The following is a 25,108-nucleotide window of genomic DNA, read 5'->3' as shown; positions in this document are numbered from 1 at the left end:
GGGCGCAAACTCCAGTTCTTTTCTAGGAGCGTCACGACGCTTTTTTATCTGTTAGAATATATATATATATATATATATATATATATATATATATATATATATATTGCACTACGACGCCTATATTGATTCCATTAGGTCGACCTGTCGTTTCGCGAGATAGATCCCACGGGATACCGAAGGAGCTGCGTGTTCACTCGTGGGCGTGCGTTGACGGGCGGGCCGCCCCTTTTTGTGATGAGCGTGCATAACTTTTCGGTGAAACGGCATTCTCTGCGTCGATACAAAACACTTTCTTGATATGCTTACATAACTCTATAGCCTACGTGACACAGTTGTGAAGTGAAAACGTAAATGCTGGTATGTGTTTTCAAGGCTAAATTCATGACGGTGTGATCCATCATTTCTTCACGGCCAGCACGAAGGTTTTCCACTAGAGGGGATGTCCTTTTATATTTCAAATGGGTCTCGCCATGTCTTACCACAGTTGTATCTGGGTTCCCAATGAAAAGCCATTGGTAACTTGAATACTTCCAGGCATTCTCAAGGCTATATTCACCGATCTTTTTCATTACCAGATACCGCCCGCTCATAATGGAAGAAAAAAGAACGTTATGTCTCTACAGTCAACAAAGAAGTCGGCGGTTCCGATGCTGAGTGAGGCCTTTTGGTTGCATGAGAGAAAGTTCGTCATGCCTTGACATTGACAATTTGTACGAATTACTCACGATTTGGGAAATTGCAGTCAGAATTCATATCGCATTGCAAAAATGACCATAACCAACTGCCGAAGTTTTCACAAATAAGCCGAAAAAGAGAACAAGCGAGCCATGAACAACTGACCCATGTAAAAACAGACGAGCGCAGATAGCTTTGAGCCTTCACCAGTGATCTCCAAGGAGAGACGCATTGAGAATCGCCTGCATCTTCGTGATGCACTGGGCGTAGTCATATGTGGGCAAGCATGGGCTGCCGGGTCTCAACCATTCTCAGAGACCCATCTCTCAAAGGGAGACCTGGGAACATTGAGTGTACTGCTGGACGAACATTTCAAATGTCATTTCGATGACCCAATTTAGAATCAAACACCAGCTTTGCGGTTGAGCTTCTTAGCACTGATTGGCGTGTCACAAGGTCGAAATTGATGAGTCAGTCCAAATAAGAAACTTAAGTCAGTCCAAATAAGAAACTTGAAGCCGGCGATGAAAATAAGGCTCAGCTGCCGGCCCTCTGTCAAGTCCGTGGGATAAGTGCGGCTCAGGAGGCCATCACACGGTGACCGTGCATTTGCCCCGAGGCCAGACACCTGTGTAGACATAATTATTCTGCATTAGTTGTGCCCGTTCGTGTTTTACTCGGTTGGGGTATGTGAGCGCACTGCCTTTTGAATTATTGTTACTGCTCTTCGTTCATAAATGAGCATGGTGCCGATTGTGCAGCGTTCTTCAAATTAACATTGTTACGTAATGTAGACGTCCAGGACGTGCATCACGTAATACAATATTTAATATTTTCAAAATTGTTAAAACGTTATGATGGCGTTCATTAATTAGCTGATCTCCTATTATCTAGGAATTTTGCGGAACAAAATTTGCCTGGCAAGTCGGACATGAATGGTCATATCTTCCCATTCGCCAATAAAACTGCCGGCCATTATCCCATCTTCAAGTAAGCTATCCACAGGTCTTCATGAACTCAACGTCTTTCTCAGCCACGTAGATACTACTACCCTTACAGCTGACCAAGAACATACACAACCTGCGGACCATCCCGCAACACCTGCAGCCCAGCCCGGACGGAACCGACGCCCGCCGGCGGCCCGGGCCGGTACCAGCCCAGCTTGCACTCGTGCCCACCGGCGGTCCCCGACAACAGGCCGTTGGGACCACCTCGTCTCGCTGGAGCGGCGGGTGGCGCACGTGGGGCGGCGGCGCGCGGCCGGCACTCCCGGCGATATTGTCCAGTCGGCCGGTCGCGGCGGAGGCGCTCCGACCGGCCGCCCTGGCCGGGCTTATTGCCGCAGCCGGCGCCAAGGGGATTACCGGAGGTGGGTCGGCCGCGTTCGGACAGGCGCGATGGCAACTCTCCCGGCTATCTGCATAATCAATGGGGCCGGCCGCGCCGGCTGAGCTGATGGTCGCCCGGGGAGAGCCGCCGGCGGCCGGCCGTCTTCCCGCCCTGGCCGCCGCCCGCCAGCTAATTGCGAGGCGGCCGACGAGGGTCGAAGATTACGGCTGACAGCCCGGAGGAGGCCTGGCGGCGGTTCCCGCCCTGAGCCCCCAGCGGAGGCTCCTCTCTGCTGCGACTGGTGGCAGACGGGGCTGCAGTCAAGGCAGGAGGGGGGGGGGGGGATCAGGATAGGGCCCATCGAGGGATCAGGCTGGGAATTAAACCACGAGGTGCATTAGAGACGCCCAGAATAGGGGCTGGGCGAGGGCCAGGTGTGGACCGGCTCCGAGACCGGACAGGGCTGCGCCGAGACACACTGACTGGATGTAATTCGACCTGACCTGACCGACTTGGGGGCACAGGCAGCTCTGAGCAAGCATGTCTTGGCCAACCGGAGAGTGTCTGGAGCGACTGATGGATTGGGAGGAGCGTTGGACACGGTCCAGTGCACCGTCCGGAGAGTGTCTGGAACGACTGATGGATTGGGAGGAGCGTTTGCACACAGTCCAGTGCACCGTCCGGAGAGTGTCTGGAGCGACTGATGGATTGGGAGGAGCGTTGGACACAGTCCAGTCCACCGTCCGGAAAGTGTCTGGAGCGACTGATGGATTGGGAGGAGCGTTGGACACGGTCCAGTGCACCGTTGGGGTTGGGCTCCCGGTGCTCGGTGCCAAGAGCCGGCCACCGGTCCGTTTCCTTGAATGAGCGCCGAAGGACGTCGAAGGACGTCGTGTCGGCGCCAGCGTCTCTTCGTTATTGTGACGCTTGTAAGTTTTTTACGAGCATGCCGGGGAAAACGGTAATTCGTTTTGAAGCATTGGTGGCGTCGAGGTCCATTTCACTTTACGACCTCACTTGGTCCCGAAATATGGTCCCGGCGACTCTAAACCAATTGCCAATTACGCCCACGAGCAGGCTTAAGCCATTGCCCCCACGTAATGGCATTTGGCTACAAGGTGGCTCGACGCGTTGAGCAGTAATGAGCCTATGCCGCTATGGCAAGAGATACAAGATGTACCGGGTAATCATGCGTTTGGTCAAACCCCTGGCGATGGTTCCCTTGTCATTTCGAGAGGAACAATGCACTTTTGTCACCCGTGTTATATGGTCATCCCCGATCTATACATCCAAACACATCACTAGCACCACTCCTCACCATATGCCAGGACACTGCCAGACGACACGGCACGACTAAAATGTGATTGTGAATTAGGATATAAGTCCCAGTACAGGGTAGAGCAAGACGGAAAGGTACGCACCACCCTTTAAACACGCACATCTAGGTACGACCTCGAGTGCTCTCCATTTTTGTAGTGTCCGAATTTTTATTTTCTGCCGAAAGACGTATATCATTCAATATGCGAAAACCCCCGCATGCCTGCAATTGTGCAATATAGTTGCATAGCGAGATGCTATGGAATATTGGCGCGCAAAACCAGTTTAGTACAGAACTGAATGGTGCGTACACTCCAACGTGTATAGTCATTGATTAGTGTCCTTCAATCCAGAATACATCTTTGTCTCTCGTAAAACTTCCTCCCGATGCTGGTGAGAACTGGCACCAGCGCGCGACTAAAATTCAAATGATGTATCATCGTCCATTATGAATTTGTGATTAGACCTTTCCGATTTCCTTCTCCTTTTTATCGAGCAGTGGCGAAATTAATAATGAGTGCCAAATGGCACTTGTCACTGCGATATCTCGCCATTGTAATGGGATACAAGACAGACTGTGTTCGAACAGTGTTCCGTCAATGGTTAGGTTGTTGGCTAGGATCAGCCGGGACGAGCGCAGAGCACGGCGGGGCACCAGCCGGGATGAGCGCGGAGCACGGTGGGGCACCAGCCGGGATGAGCGCGGAGCACGGTGGGGGCATCAGCCGGGACGAGCGCGGAGCACGGTGGGGCACCAGCCGGGATGAGCGCGGAGCACGGTGGGGCACCAGCCGGGATGAGCGCGGAGCACGGTGAGGCACGCACGGCCCGGGACTGATCCTTTGGCGCACACACCTGTTCTCGTCCAAAACATTTTTGGTGGAGCACGCACGGTTCGGGACTGATCTTCCGGTGCATTTAAACTGTTCTCGTCCAAAAGCATGTCTTTAAGCTCGTAATCGCCATGGCAGTAACTCTCGGCGTATCGTATGGCGACAAGCCATGGCATATCATATGACGACGAGTCGCAGCATATCACAGCTTCCCCCCCCCCCCCCCCCTCAACGAGCTATCAGTGTCCAACATGCCTCCAACGCGCCGCTAAATGAAGCCTCGTCTCGGTTAATGGCCTGTTTGAGGCTGCCAATCCCTCTCCCGCAGCACAACAATATACGAGCAATGTTGTCCTCATCATTACACAAGCCATTGAAGCTACGTTGCTACCTATTGATGTCTCGCAGTAAACTGAATGAAGCCTTTGATAGGTTGCCAGCGGCGTGCCCGCCCCGCCTGGCACTCATCCAAGCTCGTCCCACCCTCCCCCCGGCGGCGACCGGGACCGCGCTGTGTCGTTCCCGTCGACAATACCGGAACTGATCAGTCAATGGCTCGGGGGGCGACGTCTGATGCGGGGGCGCGCTGCGGCGGCGAGCTCCTCTCCCGGAAACCCGCCCGCCTCATGACCGGTATATGTTCATTTTGAGGTGCCGACCTTTCCACGCCAACTCAGCTGGATGGTATTTGATACAGTATTTTAGTGCCGATTTAGATGCTTTATGCTCGACGCATTGTCGATATTTTGACGAGGTGTGGCGAATCATGAAATCTAAGCAGATGGTGATATATCGATAATCAGATGCAACCAAATAATGTGTAATGTTTTGTGACGCGCCCAAATAGATCACCGAGGAAAGGTAGAAACTTCAAATACGACGTCTAAAATCACACTAACGCTCCTTGCAGCAGCGTGTGCCGGAGCCTCGTTACTGGTCAAGGATTCCGGCGCGGTCGCTGCACAACTACCACGAATCCATTCTTTCACCCCAGCTCACGCATCGCGGAGAGGAAGTCGGCGTCCCAGCGTCAGGCCTGCGGTACATCATGCCGATGGCACCCACCTTTGTCGTTCTCTCCTTGCATTTGTCGGAACCGGCGAAGATATTGACGTCGGTGCTGTTCCGCCTCTGCGGGCACTGGTCGATGTCGACGCGCCGCAGGTCAATGTCGATTCCACTCGTGCCCCTGCGAAGCACGTACAGAGCTCGACGACCGTTCTGCGAGAAGCAGTGCCTCCTCGGAGCTCGTCTCAGGGGCGCCATCGTCGGGGTGGGCGCTGGCTGATCTATGACACGGATAACTACACACCACGGGCTGGACGCAGCACTTTGCTCGCAAACCAATTACTTGAGACTGAGATGAGGTTACGAGGATGCCGTTGCATAATGCAGTGGTCGAGCGCGGAAACAGGGGCCGGGGCTTTTAGCTGCTATCACGGAGCGCGTCGGTGTTTGTTTACACGTAATTTGAGTGCGCGTGCAGCAGATTGCTGGCCGACGCTATGCAATTATCAGCGGTCACAAACTGATTGATGTTTGATGGGAGCGTCAGTAACGAAAAATCTTGTGAAGAGGGCTGGTGGCATCCACAGCTAGCTCAGACGTAGTGAATGAATGACTGAATGGAGCGAACGAACGCAGTCATGCAGGCGAGGCCAAATCCGAGTCCACTTTGCTTGCTTTCCTGTTTACATGAAATCCATGAATTTTCATGGTCGCAAACACGTAGTGCATTGCACGACAGCTCCGCAAAGTCACTGTGTGATCATGCAGTATTTGGGCTATGTGGAAACTCACAAGCTGATTGAGTTGCGTTTACCAACTTAAAATACAAGTTAAGCTCGCATTGGATGGACGTGGCGCGAATGTATGCAAGAAACGTACGCACTATTTCGTGGGGGGAAGTGTAGCGCGGTTCGGCGCTGTGTTATGGGCGTTTACTCAAACAAACATTTTTTTTAAGCGCGTCGTACACGCATCAAAAAGCAAGTGACGCCACGTGCCGTCAAATGTGACGCGTGATTCTCACCCGAGTTAACTAAACTGGGGATCAAAGACGGAATTCAAATTCGGAATTTTCTGCTTGTGAGAGGTGGAATATCACCTTTTTGGGCAAGTCTGCGCACAGTCATGACTTGACTCAGGTTCAGTGCAAAATCGAGCCTAAGAACCAGCCTAAGATCAAGTATAGCGATCGTTGGTAATAGATCTGGTCTAGCCATGGCAGCCTACTTACGTACAGAAAATAGCATGCGTGCTTGTAAACTTTAATTACATACCGAATGTGTTGTGAAATGTTCGAAACGTCGCCAAAGAACAGCAAGAGAGACACAGCCACAGGCGTTGGGTAGACGCATTAACAACGCCATGGCTCACACGACTGAAGTCATCACGATAATTTGCTTACGCCAGACGCAATGAATGCGGAGTTGTCCTTGCCGACTTGTACATCCTTGCAATTTGTCGACTTTCTGTGGTTAGGAATGTTTGGAATCAGGGATGCAGCAGACTAAGCATTTTGATGGTTGGGCACTCTCCGCCTGTGCATATTTCCCAACGCATGTGCTCCCTAGACCAACACAGATAGACAAAATCGTGCTGGGCATTTTGTCGTTCTGCGGTTATTTCCTGATCTGGCTTGCTCAGCTCTTTTCATTTGCCGGCTCGCCTGGCGAAGCAGCGGCCACGCGTCCTGGAACCGGCCCAGTGCGGATGGTCGTGCCCTTAGCCTCCTCAGATGTCGAAAGTCCCTATACTTTCGCACACGCACCCCAGCAAAAATGACGTGCAATGTTGCCGCGTCACCCGAGGCCCGCGCTGGCCTCTCTTGTACAGCGTGGCCGAGGCATATCACAGCTGCTTGTGAAGCAGGAGGCATCGCCTCAGGGACCCAGACCTAACATCGCTTCTCTCCCGGCCACACCGGCACTGAGTCAGCGCGGTGGCGCGCGTGATCTTGTCACCCGCTGCAACTGCATTAGGGTGGGCAGATTTTGAGCTGATGGACGGGGGTCGGCCTGCTCGCTGAACGTTGAGCCCGATGGCCGCCTTGCCTCAGCGTCTCCCACCCTGGCGGCGGCCAACGCAGAGCGCCCCGGGCTGCCATCTTTCTGCGGCTAATGCGACGCAGAGCGATTCGATGACGTGAGTCAGCTCAAAATAGAACTTGCGCTAAGCCGCCGGAAACGCATGACAGCAGTCTTCATTTGGGATCAGCGGGAGTTTTGGCGAGGTAGTGTCTTTGTTCGTACAAATATGCTCTTCGGCCGGAAACTGCGCGAATGAGGACCTTAGATTAAGATTAACGGATGAACTTTTGGTTGCAGTCTAATTGATGACAGTGGCATAAATGCCTCACATTCCACCCTGGGCAAGCGTCTTTGGTCCGGGAGCACAGGCCGTAGCTAAACAAAAATTTTCACGTGTAAGCTAGAACTAACATTCTGTTGTATTTTCTGGTTCATATCATTGCGCGCCAAAACACACAAAGATATCGTCATGTATTATACTATTCCAACACACACGCACGCACACACGTGCGCAGAGGTAAAAAAGCCTTCACCTGTATCATACAAATATAAATGGTTTGAACTGTCTCCTTAACATGATTTACAGCCAGAAAAAGGAAGGCAGGTCTCAAAGATGCTGACTGTTGAATTTTATATTCAAGTGCATTTTACACACCATAATTTTTTCGGGGAATCGATTGTACTTCCTTCCTTTCAGTGAATGAGACTGCAATAATGCCCATCAAAAAGATGAATGGTTTCAAAGGATTCCTTTCATTCATGCCAAAAAAGTGAGTGAGGCAGGCCTCTTCCTTACCTTTACATACACAATACTCCAATACTAGATTGATATTGAGTGTTCTAGTTGCCCATATTGTACAAAAAACAGCCAAATAATGACTTTTGATTGATTCAAATGGTTCAATGACGTCATCTAAACTTGTATGAATCAACACGCCAAGCAGCCACACATGAGGTGGTTTTCTTCTCATGGGACAACCAATTCAATCTACCTAGTGGAAATTGCCTTATGAAGCGATCAACCAGCATGCAAGCTATTATAAGATGTAAGAAAGATGTAAGCCCGAAAGCAGCCTAAATCTTGCACTGAATGGATTTAGTCCTATGCTCAAGTTATGGTTCTGTTTTACTTAGCAGCTCTAACATATGCTTTATCACCAAATTGAGACCCCCTGGCATATATCCAGAACGTTTACTTAAGCCTAAGCATAAAATCACTCCTAAACTAGCGTTCTCAACTAACTTGTGAGGGAATTTATGAAGATAATTTTCATATATGCACATTTCATAGCACCAAACAGACATTAGAAGGCAATGTGATTTGAAACAGCTCTAGATTTATGATAGCAGCATTTCCTAATTGTCAGAGTCTAGATATGTCAACGTCTAGATAGCTTTTGTGCAAAGATGATAATGACTTCATTAGTTTTAAATCCACATATCTGCAGCACGCTTATTTTTGTTAATAACAAAGATGTTTGAAGTGGTATTTATGAGTTAAATTGCTTGTCCTATTCCTTTCATAAAAAGAGCTGGTGCACAAACTCAGATTGACGATACTATGACGCCATATGGGGTTCATATGGCGAATTCACGCCTTCAGTGAGCGGTTATTTTTTTTAGGCGGAGGAATTTACGCAGTCAAGACGAGGTGCATATCAAAAACCAAACTAACATGACCGTTAAAAAAGTTGGGAGACATTGAAGTGTGCCCACAAATTGCCCACAAACTGTCTCCCCACACGTCATCGCTTAAAAGGTTCAGGCCACTAAAACATATTTTCGCTTTCAGTGTTGTAATGCGCGTAAATTCGCCGCACTCAGCGTGATGTGGAAATATGTGTTTAACAGAACTTTGAACGACGGGAGCGTTTCAGTCTGTTTTATGATAGGCAAGCGTTGATATGACTTTCCCACGCTCGTGGGCATGTGGACGATTTTTTTGCCTCTTCACGTGTGCAAACGCTCACAACGAAGCCCAAATGCCAGCGATCGCAGTTGTGAGTTACTGCTTCCTGCACAATTCCTATTGCCACTTGCCATGCGCTTCACCAGCTTAACCTAACTTAGAGTAGCCCATATGTTGAAAATCATCTCAAGTCACTTATCTGTTGACATCAGCACTTGTGATAAAAACATGATAAAGCTAATTTTTGGATGGTTTCAACTTGCATTTTTATTCAGTTCATTTGTGTATCCTTGTTGACATCAGACAAAGTTGACAACACACGAATCAAAACACTTCAAATCACTTTGAACAACCTATTTTGATTGCCATGGTTTACCTATGTCAACGGTAATAATGGGTATGCTCCACAAAACAATCTCTCTTCTCCAAAAGTAATATAATTATTAGATGACCATGCCAGTATTGCTGCTTGCCTTTTCAGCTGAAGCAAAGGCATTTATTAAGGCTTGTTTATTCATATTTAATAGCAAAGTTTGAGATGCTTCACATTTTAAATGGGATGGTCTGGCTATCTGTTGTATACTAATATTGGAGTCATATTATAATTGCCATGCAACTTAGAGTATCCCCGTGTTAAAAAATATGGTGCATATTTACAGTACAGTCATTTGCCAGTCAGCAAATCATGATAACTATAGAAAACATCTGGTTGAAGCAGCCATGAGGGACCATTTCAAGAAATTTGGGGCAAATAACCAAGAATAATAGAGTAAAATAAGCCTAATGCATGCCTTGTGGCATCTCAGTTTGTCTTAGGACGAAACTCGATGGATAAAATCAGAAAATGGCTAACCCTGGTTACCAATCATGTGTTGAAAGCAGGTAAGGTAAGGCAATTACCTGGTCCATAGGAGGCTTACTGGCTTCTTCCTGCTCCCCCCGAAAACAAAAATTCAGTACCTTTTGCATGGTCTGCTGGCAGGCAGAATCATCCCACTCACCCCCCCCCCCCCCAATATATATATATATATATATATATATATATATATATATATATATATATCAATCATGCCCACCAACCTACGAGATTAAAATGCGAAGAAAGTAAGAGGTGTGCATGATAAGCACCTCCAGAGGGCAGAATTTCGCCATCAAACACTTCTGTATTAGGTGCGTCAGGTCTGTCTCAAAGCTCTGTATGGCGGGATTAGGATAGCCTTGTCAGGTAGCCTGGCGAAATAGACACTCGAAAGGCTTAGATTTATCATTATTGAGCTCCGCCGTGAACTAAGAGAACGGTTTACTGAGGATTTACAGGGCAAAAATGGCGGTAAAAATAAGTCCCGTGCTTCAAATTGTCCCTTTCATTCCCCGTGAATTGTTCACTCTTGGGTGCATATAAAACATGTTTGGGCGACTGATGAATTTATCCAATTTATGTATGAAATACGTAGAAGTTTGCAGTTGGAGCACCTTGCAGAGAAATTGGTCAACATTTTAGGCAAGATGGTACCTCTAAAGGCAATCGAAAAGGAATGAAGAATAAAGTGGTATCACACTCGCATGATACCAAGAAAAAACAAGCTGGTTAACTAAATATAGAGACCGACACTTTTCTGGGAACATTTTGTTATAAGCTGACTTGACTTAAAATATCCTAACGTGAGTGCTCAAATGGTGATAGTCATCTTGTAAATTAAATTTAGAAGACGTTTCTTGAGTTTTTCACTCCTGCGTTTCGAGAGTGATGCGATTTAGTGGTCAAGCTTCGTCGGGGAAAAAGAAATACGTGGAGTAAAATTTTCTACCAGGCTTTGCTGGTGTTTGCACCAGGCTCTGCTTTCGTGGTGTGGTGGTGAGGCCAAAAAAAATGAGCGATGCGTGAAAACCTTGTATTTGCACACAGCTGCCGATTGTGATGCATTTTGTCAGCAAACCAAAACGCGTGCAAGCGTCTGGAGTCGCTTGGGTTCCTGGGCTTGGAGGTACCTGGCTCCCTTGCTCTGTGCATACAGAGACATGATTCAGGTGTAGGTGAGGCGGGACATAGCCATAGGTGTCCAGGCTCAGTGGAGCCTCGTTTATGCTTGGTGGTTTCAAGTGAGCTCGGTTGTAGAAGACACCTGAAAACCTCAGAAAGGAAAATAGGGGTTCGGCATGTGCGATTTGACAATGTCAGGCAAGAGTGAAAAATTCACGTAAAATGTGGGGAAAAGGGGTGAAAAATTCCTATTCAGAGGGGTGTTGCTTTGTATCCAGAGTCAGCAATTCTAGGACACTGCTCTGACGTCACACAAACTTTCCGTGACGTAATCAAGCGATGAAGCATTGAGGAGCGTATTTCCAAAAAAACGAAATCACGTTGCCTAGAGCAGTCGTTTACATTCAGAAGCAAACCGATGGTGACATGTGAGCTTTTTGCATCCCACCTGATGCTTGCCGCCACATCTTGAGATAAGAGAGAGAGAGAGAGAGAGAGAGAGAGAGAGAGAGAGAGAGAGAGAGAGAGAGGAGAGAGAGAGAGAGAGAGAGGGTAGAGAGAGGAGGGGATAGAGAGAGAGACGCGAGAGAGACGAGGTCGGAGACCGAGAGAGAGACTCGAGAGAAGAAGGATGATACCCGACTAGAGATGAAGTCTAAAATAGAAGATTGAGACGGCTGCTCGTATCATTGCTCTTGGATATGACATGCATACATATATACATATATATATATATATATATATATATATATATATATATATAATACGCACACATATACTTAATCCGTCAAACATGTAAAATGTATTTCGAGTCATCCGGGGCTGAATGAGCAGCCTGCAAGCATTGCAAATACAATTTATCGCCTGCCATTGGGCTTCAGCGGTGTCACTGTAAAATGACATGAAACACGCTATTTGAGAGCCTGTGCAAAATACTAACATTTCCCTGCCCCTTCCCCAGATCATGGAATACAAGATAATGGTCACATGCCCTGCAAGTCGATGCGGTTCAACATTAGTTCACATTTGGAGATTGCGTGGCATTGCATGGAAGCATGAGGCTGCCACTGCGTATGTCTTTCTAGTCTGGCAAAAAAGTAAGATAAAACTCTGTGTATTATCTTTATTGCCAACGGGTGCTAAATCCGTTTGATAGCTGGTAGGACAGGCATGATATGATTCGCATGGAGAGGCTTATTGCATGCACATCGAGCAAATTGCTGCGCATTGGCGATAACTGTGGCACGGCACAGATGAAGCCACTGCCATTAACGAAACGATTATTGTATGGCCAGCACTGCATCATCGCCTCAGCTCAGATACCTTACGCCTCGTCGCCACAGCGAATGGGTTAGCGCAGCCGCGAGCAGCTGATAGCGGTTCGGAGCGTGCGCCAACGTCCGCGATTCGACGGAAGATCAGCCCACCCCCGCTCTCTCCCACCCATCATGGCCGGCCGGCCCAAGACTGCAGGGGAGCCCTACTACACCAAGCTTCGACTGCAGGGGAGCCCTACTGCACCGAGCTTCGACTGCAGGGGAGCCCTACTACACCGAGCTTCGACTGCAGGGGAGCCTTACTACGCCGAGCTTCGACTGCAGGGGAGCCCTACTACACCGAGCTTCGACTGCAGGGGAGCCCTACTACACCGAGCTTCGACTGCAGGGGAGCCTTATTACACCGAGCTTCGATTGCAGGGGAGCTCTACTACACCAAGCTTCGATTGCAGAGGAGCCTTACTACACCGAGCTTCGACTGCAGAGGAGCCTTACTGTACCGAGCTTCGACTGCAGGGGTTCCCTACTACACCGAGATTCAACCATCGGGCTATTAAAGGGAATGCCCCACATTTGAAGATATTAAAGCAAAAATCGGGCGTGATGACAAAAGCTTCCTTATAACAATTTGTAAATTTTTGGGTGGAAATACCGTTCCAGGCAACACGATTTCTCCGTTTAGTAAATATGCTCGCCACAACGTCATCATGCCTTGCACAGCAATGAGAGCCAATTAGCGGCCGTTGTACCAGGAAATCGTGCTCAAGAACGCCAGATATGAACGTCCCAAGAGTAAGTTTTTACTGGTCTTGATCGCCGCGTGACTAATGGAATGACAGGATTTGAATGATGTTATTATGACATTATGAATGCCTGGGTAACCTTGAAAAGTTTCACCGTAAAAGTCTGCACATCTTCGCGAGCGTGTAGCTAGAGAGGTTTAAGCATTGATAAGGGGAGGGCTGTGAAGTGCACCGAATCGTTTTCAAAATGACTGTTCAGTTCAAAACCCTACGCATCTATGGAACACTCGCTTCTTTTACATTTGACTGATATAGGGATGGGCGACACAGGCACATAAGGTGCATACGACCTGGCGCGCGTCTCTAAGAAAATAGCATGTCACGAGTGAGTCCAACAAAGTCGCACACAGCTGCAACTACAGAATACTTTGGCTCATATCTTGAAGGGAGAGGGACCGAGGGACGCAATGCAGTTCACGTAAGCAGCACGAAAAATGTAGTTTTTCATATAGCCATATTTCGTCCTTAAGGTGAAGGTGGAAGCGAGGCGAGAGCAAATTTACAGTGCATTTTATCACCAAGTAAAAATATAAATATTTACTGAATATTCTATTATAGAGAGGGCCGACAGCTGACGGCCACGGCCACGGGCCACGTTCCAATCATGTATTCCTACTTCCCTCCTTTGGAAAACTCCATAAGTATGTGACATATGCTAATGAATGCTATATAGGATATATATAGGAATGCAATAAATTTGCAGGCATAATAACATTGCAAGATACAACTATACCTACTGCTCGCATGATCTCCCATTTCACCACCCCAATGCGCACGCTGGCTCCTTCTATGACAAATGCTACCTAATGCCAACTCTTATGATGAAAAAGCAAATGTTTTCCCACCCGATTCGTGTAAACTGCACCAGAAAAACGTGCTGACCCTTTTATTAACACCCTTTTAGCACCGCACAAATTCCCTCATGAATTTTCCAGTTTGAAATATCATGTCACAGCATTGCCGAGCGCGTTATCTATCGATCTGCTTTGGCTGCGTCGACATCCGCTCATGAAAGTGTCAATTGTGTCGGATCAAAAGTATCCAGTTTGTTTAACCGAAGTCAAAAGCACGTTTTCACGGTCTAATGGTGACATTTCGTAAGCCTGCAGAGTCCGATTGCTTTAAGTCAAGCTTCTAAACATCTTCTGTTTCCAGGGACAATATAAAGTCGACTTAAGAGCTAACTGCTCGACCCTCCTGTCGGTCTTGGGTTTAAGGCTCTGCCACGCTACCAACACATCCCACATGATACCTAACAAAGGCATCCGTCTGGAAATGGCCCTGCCAGTCGGTCAGACGTACAGCAACAATCCTGATTATTACTTTAGTAACTGTTATTGACATTGACGTAATCACTTGACGTAATTGATTTGAGCTCCACGTGGCCTAATGAGTTGGTTTAACGTTGAACCGTCGGACGCATGTGATAAAAAACCTACTCTTTTGAGACGCATGCATTGCCAGATAGGTCATTATATTGCCATCAAAGCCAAGGATTGTGTGACATAAGTTTCTATGCTATCGTACACTAAATACCCATTTGTTGGAGCGCATGTGGAAATTCTCGACTGCCATAAACGGTTGTCGGGGATTTTCAGTGAGGGTAAAACAATGGTGAATTAGCTAGTTTGGGCCAAAAAAGCGCAGTACTCTTTGCTTGCATGATCTAGTCTACCAAGTCTGCATCCACCACTGGTGTGGGTTACTACCGAATGCAGAAACACCTGAATATGGGATCGGTAAACAAGCCATGAGTATCCTCATTCTGAACTTGAATGACCTACAAATGTTTCACTTGCCCAGCCCCCACCCCCACCCCTCACCTCACCCGGCCCTCCAGAGTCTTGTCTCTTCATTCCAGAGTGCGAAAAGCCTCACACATGCACGAGTGGGTATTTGTAGAATGATGTGCAACCTACCCAGAATGCCAAGGAAGGAAATGCGGGTCATTTAGCATCATAGCACCTACGTACATACACACATACGTACAGCAGAAAAACATACATACATACATATAGACATACAGACACACATACAGACATATTAACATACAACCGTGCACGTCATGTATATATATATATATATATATATATATATATATATATATATATATATATACACGTATACGCGTATATACTGCACTATACGGATCCGACATCCCCATTTCAGCAGACCAGTCACTTATATGACTCATTCCCCAGTGTGAACGGGTCAGCTCGAGCCTCAGAGCGCGTACCGCACCGCCACTGCCGCCACCAGCCGGGAACGTGTCACGCCGCGATGTCACGTGACGACAATAATCGCGGCCACGAACGAGGCTCCACCCCGCCAATGACCGTCACGTGGCGGCGACGTTCGACGGCGCACTCCCACCGTAATCCCGAGTAATTGCTTAATGGCCACGACTCGACTGCTGGTCACGTGATGCACGACAGGTGCAGCCGACGCCGACCTGGGGTCAGGCGCTGGCGGCAATGCCAGGACGCGTCCTGACGGCTCCGTTCGCCCTGAACCCGTCAGTGCGGGAGAAGACTGGGGTAGGGCCAGAGAAGATGCGACGGTCATATCGAGTAGGAGCATGGGTAACGCCATTTTGAAAACCGTGGCCGGCCACTTTAGCGGTTCTTTCTAACATACTGAGATGATGAGCCGGTTATAATATTCTCTTTTTTGTTGTTGTGTGTAATAGCTAATTGGCTAGCCCCTTCAGCTCCCACGTGAGGAGCCCTGTAATAGCCGAGTGGCTAGCCCCTTCAGCTCCCACGTGAGGAGCCCTGATTCGAATGTCGGTGGCGCCATGGCCCCTGGGCGCCAATATGGCCGCTGCAATAGTTGGGCTCACCATAAAAGTTACGTGCAACGCGCGTCGCGTTTCCTTAAAAACGTGCCTGATGAGTCTACTCCCTGGCGCACGCGCTGTTTTCACCCGTGGCAAAATAGTAAAGACGCTTGAATTTGTGGCTTGTTTTCGCCGTCAAGATGACCTGAGATGGAAGAACCCTAGTTTAACTGAAAGTTAGCCTGATATGGTGGGAAACTGGTGACAATGAAAGCTGACCTGAGATGGCAGGGCACTGGTTACACTGAACGTGTCGAGTCCGATGGTTCCAGTTTCTCCGGTTCCAAGCTAATAAAGTGGCGATCCGATGGCCAACAATCCACATATCTGAATGCGATGGGTATTTGACGTGCGCTCGAACGTCTGAAAGACTCACTTGAAGAAGTAGCTTCCGTTCTCAAAGCCGAAGAAGGGCACCGTGTAGGTCATCATCCAGATGTTGCCGCCGCCGCAGTCGAAGTAGGGCTTGCTCCAGAAGCCGTCGGTGAAGGTGACCGGCTTGATGACCTCCTTGGTGGGCGGGCTGTTGGCGCCAGCCGCTACGGCGTACGTGCGAGACCCTGCGGACACGGGGAGCGCGCTGTTATGGCGTGGCAGGGGCTCAGGGGTCAGCGATCCAGATCTGGAGGCGGTGGGTTCGAATCCTGTTGGCCACCGCATTTTGGGTGAGTCAACTCCACGAACCAGAACGATTGGGGCAGCTCTGAGAGTTACATAAGTTGCAAGCAGCATGATCCGAAGGCAAAAAGCAGTGGGCCTACGACTGTCCGTTGAGCCGCTATTTTCATACCACTTTGTGTTTTTCTAAGCCGTAGTGGTGTCATCTCTGTTGCGGCATAATCATCTTCATGGAGCCAATGCCATTGCATTTCTCACACAGCGGGTATCCGAGTGGCAAGTTATTCACATTAGCCCGACATCCGAGCTGAAGACTTGGTGACGCCATGCCGTCGCGTTCCGTCTGCAAGTGTCAGGGTCCTCGCTGAGTCATGTCATTAGCACGACCTGAACCCGAGAGTGCTCGCTCCGCCCTAGCCCTTTGATGGGAGGCCCGAGGAGTGAAGGAACGGGACCCAGTGGAGTGGCCGACTGGGAGCTCGATGAGAACCGGCTGCGGCACGTTACACAGTGTATGATCAGCGAGTGATGCGGAACTGTGTCAGAGGCCCTTGTGTGCGGGGCCAGAGCCAGAGCCGTTACACCAGAGCGGAATTCAGTTGGCGTTCGCTGAGCCCTGTGGCGAAAATTGAATCGCTGGTCCACCTGGATGTGAATGCAGATGTTTATGGAAAAGATGGCAAAGTAGCAGATAATGGAGCAGAGCAGGAAGGAGAATAAGTTACTCTTTTCTCTTGTCCTCGTCTGTTTTTGCCCGTTTTTTTCGTTTTCTTCTCCCAGTCAGTATCTACAATCAAGTACGTCCTGCACTTCTCGCTACAGGGTTTATCGATCGTACATTCGATACAATACCGCAAGAGAGACTGGATTAAGAGAACGTACCGCAAGAGAACTGGATTAAAGCGGCGCCAATTCACTGCACTCTAGCCTGTAGAGCTCAAGGTCTCCATCATTCAGGTTCTCTCTCTTTCCCCCACATTTGCCAGTCACAATGAACAATATTTCAGCAGCTCGCTTATGCGGCCAGCTGAGTCTGTGTAATGTGATACCACCATCATAACGGCGCACGATTCCAGAGAGCAAGCAACACGGCGTCAGATGCATGACTTAATATTCACGACGGGCGTGCGAAACGGCCTCGGCTTGGCGCTGCCTTGGTGCCAACTAAGCCCAGCTGATTGTGTTAGTTACGCACCGAGCCGTCCGTAATTGATGGGCAAATCACCCCAGCAGTTCGTTAACAACCCAGCAAACGAGACTGGCAAGTTGTCGGAAAACAAGGGACCTCGATGGCGAGATATGGAGCCAGCGAAAGGCATTTTGACCCCTTCGTACGCAGAACTCCCCTGTCTCGACGGACTAAGCCTCGGAGAGCAGAGGCATCTGACCCAAAAAAACCTTCGGAAGTGCCTCTCCAAAGTGCCTTTGATCAGGTCGATACAAAATCGGTGATTACACAGAGCTCAGGCTGCCTTGTGTTGCGAGGCCCCACAAATGAAAAGCTGGGAACGTTCAGCATCATTTATATATATATATATATATATATATATATATATATATATATATATATATATATATATAGCTTGACCCAAACAATCACATACCATCCTTAAGCGTTTATTACCGAATAAAATAAAATGTAACATAACACTAAGCTTGAATGCCATTAATTCTTCGAACCACATTGCGTACCACACCAACACGGCCTCTAGAAAAGGTAACAACGGGTTTTGCAAGGTCTGTGAGCACTCGCAAAGCTGTGCTCACAGACAAGTTTACGCAGAACCCCACTGCTCTTTGGCTTTACACTCTCTAGCCCTCTTACTTTCTTATATATCATGGGGACAAATCAACCCCCGAGCCTGTCTTATCCAGCCAGCCAGCCGTGCGCGTGTTAAATAAATAAGCCGGCGAAGCTGTTTTTGGCTTCGAGCCATTCTGTGTTTAGCGAAAACACGCGACGTTTCCTCGTCACAAGTGTCGAAGGCATCGTTGATAGGGTCCCATTCTTTGACTTCCGTGGTCCAAGATATGATGGAAGGTCGATTGGTAGTTCGTGACACGGCATGCATGTTTCAATATGGGTATGTATCGCATGCGTGCATCAAAACCAAGGTGAGAAAAAGGTCAGTGCTTCCAACATCGCACGCCTTTCGTAGGCGTTATCATTGGATGCATGACATATATGGCTGGATCATTAAAAGAGATAGCCCAGATGCTTTAATAGCATGGATAATCGGACCAGCGTTCACGCTTACCAGTGTTTGTTGTATGAGTTCCTGCCTCGTCATCCGGTTGTGAATTTCCAGGTCAACGGCAAAACTTTTCGGCGAAAGCATCCCTTCAAGGAAGATGATGGTATGATCTGACAAGCATCAGCTTGAGGTTGCGTCTATTTCCAAAGCCTGTCGGATCCATAATCCCATTGTGGGAGCGCCGGACTCATCCGTCCGTAGCAGCAGCAGCCACGCGATGTCGCGTTCACAGGACGGCGCGGTGCATTACGCGTGCAGACAGTTGGCTAGAAAACTTCGTTGAAAAATGCTGTGGCCAGCGACCTTTCGCCTGATTGTACGTGTGACCAGCGCAACGACAGATGCCATCGATCAGCGACCACTGTGCTGTCATCTCGCTTCCTCGCTTCTCCAGCTACCACGCGACAGCTGCCGGGCGACCGTGCCCCGTCACATCAAACAGCGCCGCCATCCCTGCCAGACAACCCCGCCCCGTCACACCAAACAGCGCCACCAGCCCTGCCAGACAACCCCGCCCCGTCACATCAAACAGCGCCACCAGCCCTGCCAGACAGCCCCGCCCCGTCACATCAAACAGCGCCACCAGCCCTGCCGGACAACCCCGCCCCGTCACATCAAACAGCGCCACCAGCCCTGCCAGACAGCCCCGCCCCGTCACATCAAACAGCGCCACCAGCCCTGCCGAACAACCCCGCCCCGTCACATTAAACAGCGCCACCAGCCCTGCCGGACAACCCCGCCCCGTCACATCAAACAGCGCCACCAGCCCTGCCAGACAGCCCCGCCCCGTCACATCAAACAGCGCCGCCAGCCCTCCCAGACAACCCCGCCCCGTCACATCAAACAGCGCCGCCAGCCCTACCGCGGCGCACTCTAACTGCATCAGGTGGTTGTAGTGCCATTGCCAGATGCCTTATTGTAATTCTCACACTCGGCGCTGCATTGTGGACGCAAAATACTGACTGCCGCGCTAAATGATGATGATGACGATGTGTGATGACGTGCTTACTGATGGTGGTCGCAGCCGTAAAGCCCAAATAATCACAGGCTATTACCGGTAGCTTAGCTAGTTGCGTGGCATCCGTGGCGCTCCAAGCAGCCCGGGCGGAATGGGTTGGAGTCATTCTACTGCTCGCTATTTTCCCCTTGGCTGGGATGAGCTGCGGCCGGTCAAAGTGGCCTCGCTCAAGGCCAGATGACGTCAGGGGACGTCAGATGGCAGGACGAGCCGTATCGAGCATTACGGAACAATGAAACTTCATCTCTAATTATGCTGTTGATCTGGAATTTCACGACTAACGGGAAGAGTTTGTTGTCTGAGCCAGGGCTCAAGCAACAAGCGGTGCTTAACGTGTGCTCTGATTTCCATAAACCCATTCAATGAATGCGGGTGGGCTAAACCTATTAGAAACTAATCACCAGGAATTGAATTTTGTACAGCTCTTCCAGAGCCTTTAGCACGCTTAAATGTTCCAGAATAGCATGACGTAATTGTATTAAGTTATTTCGCCTCAGGTGGCAGTTAAGAGGTTTTGAGCTCGGTCGGCGACGACAAAAATCATTTTATCCCCTAAAGCGCAATATACCTCAAAATACGTGAGGTTTTATACGTTCCCTGTCATGGAACATGTAAAACAGGCAAACGGCGTGACTCAAGCGTTGCATGGTCTTGTCCACCATTTTAACAGGGACTGAATAACGCTGTATTGGGCGCCATCGAATTATTCTGCAGGTGAATTAGCATGTCCTTTAATCTAGTCTTTGTAACCCTTATTGTACCTTGTCATCCAAAGCCATCTTTAAGTTTTTACTATTGGCTTATATTCCCGTAGACTTTTGGTCTTCGGGTGCTTTTCCACTTTGACTTACCCACGTTTCCTTATTTTTTACGGTTTCCACTTGATTTTGTAGTAATTTGGTCGTTTGCGCGGGGGATTCTGGGGATTCCTAGGATTCTTCTTATGCGAGTATTTGCAATTTTGTTCCTAAATGAGCAAGAACCGAATGCCACGATTGCAAATGCGATGAGCGCCTCCCTGGGTGCGTAAGAAATCCGATCGTTTTCGTTTGATTCTGGTATGGCATATTTCACCGTTTTCATCCTAGCGAAATGGAATTTTGTGCTTGGTTACCAGTAATAGCATTTCACCTTTGCGCGACCAAATGCGGCGTGATGTGTTAAGATGAACGGAACACGGTCAACTGTGCCAGGTTGAGTATGGACGGATCGCACACAAGTCTGTGAATAGTCATCTTACGTGACCCAGCCGCAGTTTAGAAGGAGTTCTGTGCGCTGGGCAGGAACCACTTGTCAAAAAGTGACTCTCGACCAGGTCGACGTCACTGGTCGAAACCCGACCCACTTCACATGCATGCTTTAACGATGAAGCTATTGCAACCAGTAATTGTGTAAGCTAGGTGGAAAGATGATTCTTAATAACCACGCTGCGACAAGGGTTGGGTTCGCCGTCTATATCTGGTTCAGAAATTAGCGCAATTTCATGCGTTTTGCCGGACGGCGACAGCCAGCCGACTGCGGTTCTCCGCCTCGTCTAGCAAGGGACTCTGGCGTCTGTTTGCAGACGCTAATGTCGCAGTCGAAGTATTTGCGTCATGTTGAACGTCCAATAATGGTGGATTGCGTCGTATGAATGCCCCCAAATGTGGTCGGCAAACAGCGTCCAGCGCCGTGGTAGCCCAACGCCGGTGCGAGGCGGCCTGTCCCGTGTCTTCAGGGCGCAGCGGCCGCTGGCTGACCTGTTCACCTGTGCTGCTGCTGACCTGCTGACCTGCTGGCCGTGCAGCTGCCGTCAGACGACTGGGCTCGGCTGACCGCGGCTCGGATCGAATGGAGTCACCTTCTACGCAGGACAAGACAGAAGCAGCTCCGAAGGTGGTAAAATATTGTACAGTCGGTGTCATCAGGAAACACTAGCACCCGCCTCCACATGCGCCATGACGATACAGCACCGAACGCTCGCAGCAACGCTCGTCCTGTATCCACGGCAGTAGCGGCGCATTGATTATGAATATTGGCTGATGTTTCCGTCTGCTTCTTGTTTCTACTGCACATTTAATACAAGGCTACTGCGGAATAATGCATGGCAGAGATGTAGGGGGCCTCTTAGAAGTCCGATAATCCATCCCAATTATTGACCAGACAGTGCGACCATGCTTCCAATGCATGGATTGCCATTTAGTGGCGTGGCTGTAAGTACCAGCAACGCGGTATCGTTGGCCTTTGTGTATGGTCTTTTCTGCAGCAAGCACGATGTACAATGCACAATGTACGTACATGTTCCGTGCATGCGCTGTAATCGCTGTCTGTCGTACCACGTGAAACGCCCACTTCAGGGACTCGACTGATTGGATGGCTTGGATCAGTTACGAACAAAAGCGCACAAGACACCCTCACCCACAGGCACATCAAACGCCTACCATCCCACCGAATTTTGGCTGCATCCCGCATAAACCGAGCGACAGCATATACAGCACCGATAGAGGGAGATAAGCTTATCTGTATGGATGTTGGTGCAGCCCATGTCGCTTCAGGCAAATCTCAAACTTTGATTAGGTCATCATGACACATGTGCTACCTACGTCTGGACCCCCTTTCACCTGGCCTGAATATGTTAGCTTTCTATTAATATTTTTGCTGAGATCTGATCCCGTTATAAAAAGGTCAGCGTGTCAAAAATACATATAAAATTGTGCTGCGACGCGGTCTCAGTGCCGCATGGACTGATTATGTCATGCAATGTTTATGAAGAGGCGGAAGGGCTTGCATATCATTCGTGTTCAACGGCCATGGCCATTCAAACCTCATTTCATACCAAGGTCCTATTGGGCAAATTCTGACATTACAGCTCTAAAGGTGTGCCATTCAATTTCACAATCGGATATTTAGGCCAGGTCCACGTAACAAGCACTGCTTAGCGCATTCGCTGTTCCTAGAATCAATACGATGCAGAGGCCCAGTCTAAACCTTGATTGTTTCAAATATTTCACCCAAAAGTTGCAGCTGACCTAGAACAAGCCCCTAGACCGCTGTGTCGCATGTCGAGCGGATGGACGGTGTCAATAGTGGCCCAAGGCTCATTTAAGGGCAGGGCCAGGCCGATTCAAGTCAATCAGAGTATATAGAATCATGCTGTTATATTTGTGAAAATCCATGACATCATTTCCACTGAGTGACAACCGCAAGGTAATTCCAAACCAAGCCTTATCAAGCTTAATCAAGCCAATAGCAGGTCTTCGGATGACCTCCTTCTACGAAACGACAAAGCTTAATTTAACTTCTTTTGACCTGACTGGGCAGATATCCATACGCTAAAACGGCCTAAGTAAAGCATAGAGCGGAAACGTGTTGTTAAGGTAAAAGACAGTGGACGGTGTAAACAGCCACAGTCGTTCATTTATATTTATAACCACATCGGGTTCGTCAGGGGTCGTCGCCATTGCTACGAGGGCGAGCTGGTGTCACAGCCGGCGGTGGTGGCATCCGGCACTCTTGACGTGTCACAGTCGCGCCGGCGGTCAGTGCAGTCGCGCCGGCGGCCAGTGCAGTCGCGCCGGCGGTCAGTGCAACTGGTGTCACAGCCGTGCCGGCGGTCAGTGCAGTCGCGCCGGCGGTCAGTGCAGCTGGTGTCACAGCCGCGCCGGCGGTCAGTGCAGCCGCGCCGGCGGTCAGTGCAGTCGCGCCGGCGGTCAGTGCAGTCGCGCCGGCCGTCAGTGCAGCTGGTGTCACAGCCGCGCTGGCGGTCAGTGCAGCCGCGCCGGTGGTCAGTGCAGTCGCGCCGGCGGTCAGCGCAGTCGCGCCGGCGGTCAGTGCAGTCGCGCCGGCGGTCAGTGCAGCTGGTGTCACAGCCGCGCCGGCGGTCAGTGCGGCTGGTGTCACAGCCGCGCCGGCGGTCAGTGCAGCCGCGCCGGCGGTCAGTGCGGTTGGTGCCACGGCTGCTGGCGTGACAGTGCGCGCCGGCCGACAACGATCATTACCGTTGCGCGGACGGTCGCCGAGCCGGCCTGCGAAAGAGCCCTGAATAATGCACGACCGAGCCGGCCCGACGGACCGCTGGCAGCCTGTAATGGCCTCAACAGCACGATTCACACGAATGACTGACGCTGATTGCAATTGGCTTGATATAGTAATTCGGTTCGGTCATTTATGATAATGTGCCAGACCTTGGCACCTCTCAGACGGTTTTCGCAGAAGGCGGTACGTTTTTGGGCGAGAGTCATAAGCATATGTGTTGGCGAGCCGACACAGGAGCAATTAGTAGATCCCACTCTCCGCTGAGGAAGCGGGGGGGGGGGGGGGGGGGGGCGGGGCTTATGTATGGTTTCCTACAGTCATCGTGTGCAGGCAGGATGTCAGGAGTTGCACTAGTCTTTTAACGGATGCTGCCTCTTGTCCCTCGTGTATAAAACGCATTCGTATATGACACGTGCTGTTGATTCTGAAGACTTTAAAGAGCTGATTTACCACGGGATTAAAACCGCGAGATCCCGCATTCACACACGGCAAGGAGTCCAGCTATAAGAGAATCCCGTGCTAAAGTTTCATGTTGCTCGGCAAAGCACTCAACCTTTTATGCCCTCTCACCTTTGGAATACCCCCAAAATGTTGCACAACAATATTTAACATACAAAAAGTGGTAAGTGACTACGGTTTTGACACGTACAGCGAGTTTTATCCGCCACGTTAAAATAATCCTTGATGTAAGAAATGCAAGTTGTAAGCCCTCGCATTCTTCACGGTTTATAGCAGCGGCCATTTTTAAAGCAGCCTGATCAAGATAACACATTATTGGTATCCATAAATCAGAGGCCTGTTGCGCTCCTTGCACCACTTGTGTTGAGTCTTTTCGAAAGTCCCATTCTGGCTTGCCTACCGGCCGGGTGGGCTTGTCAGGAGCTTTGCCAGGTCCGACTGTTGGCCCGCGCTCAAGATTGGAGGCGCATATTGAACTTTGCTGGCTGGAGGAAAGATAGCTGTCTACTTTATCCGGTACGCCCCCAGTGAAGTGGGGCTAGGTCGCTCAGATAATTGCTGTGGAGAGCCGACCCAGAGACTAAAAGCCTATGGCATCTTTATGTATGAATTGGTGAGACGTCCGTGTACGTGGAATGAGTGTAACAATCAAAAGAGTTCAAGGCATGCCTTGCCCGCTTCCAGCGGCTGAACGTTTTATTTTTTAGGTGACGTTAGGAAAGCTTCAGCACCGCATGTTTAAGAATCTT

The 25,108-nt window shown here is 49.5% G+C and overlaps 1 protein-coding gene across 1 annotated transcript in view; it reads right to left on the bottom strand.

Moving 5' to 3' along the window:
* The window catches only part of LOC119089366 (uncharacterized), a 116,961-nt gene that overhangs the window by 4,843 nt on the left and 87,010 nt on the right, over positions 1–25,108 (bottom strand). Inside the window, exons 2-3 of the mRNA XM_037212036.1 lie at positions 16,372–16,555; positions 5,200–5,343 (exon numbers count right to left, since the gene is read on the bottom strand). Of these exons, the coding sequence (XP_037067931.1) occupies positions 5,200–5,343; positions 16,372–16,555 (328 nt within the window). The remainder of the gene's footprint in view (positions 1–5,199; positions 5,344–16,371; positions 16,556–25,108) is intronic.

This window comes from Pollicipes pollicipes, unplaced genomic scaffold (assembly GCF_011947565.3).
Source record: "Pollicipes pollicipes isolate AB1234 unplaced genomic scaffold, Ppol_2.1 Scaffold_3087;HRSCAF=3621_pilon_pilon_pilon, whole genome shotgun sequence".
NCBI lineage: Eukaryota > Metazoa > Arthropoda > Thecostraca > Pollicipedomorpha > Pollicipedidae > Pollicipes > Pollicipes pollicipes.
Note: the sequence above shows the minus strand (reverse complement) of the source record. Positions and strands in the feature narration are given on the sequence as shown.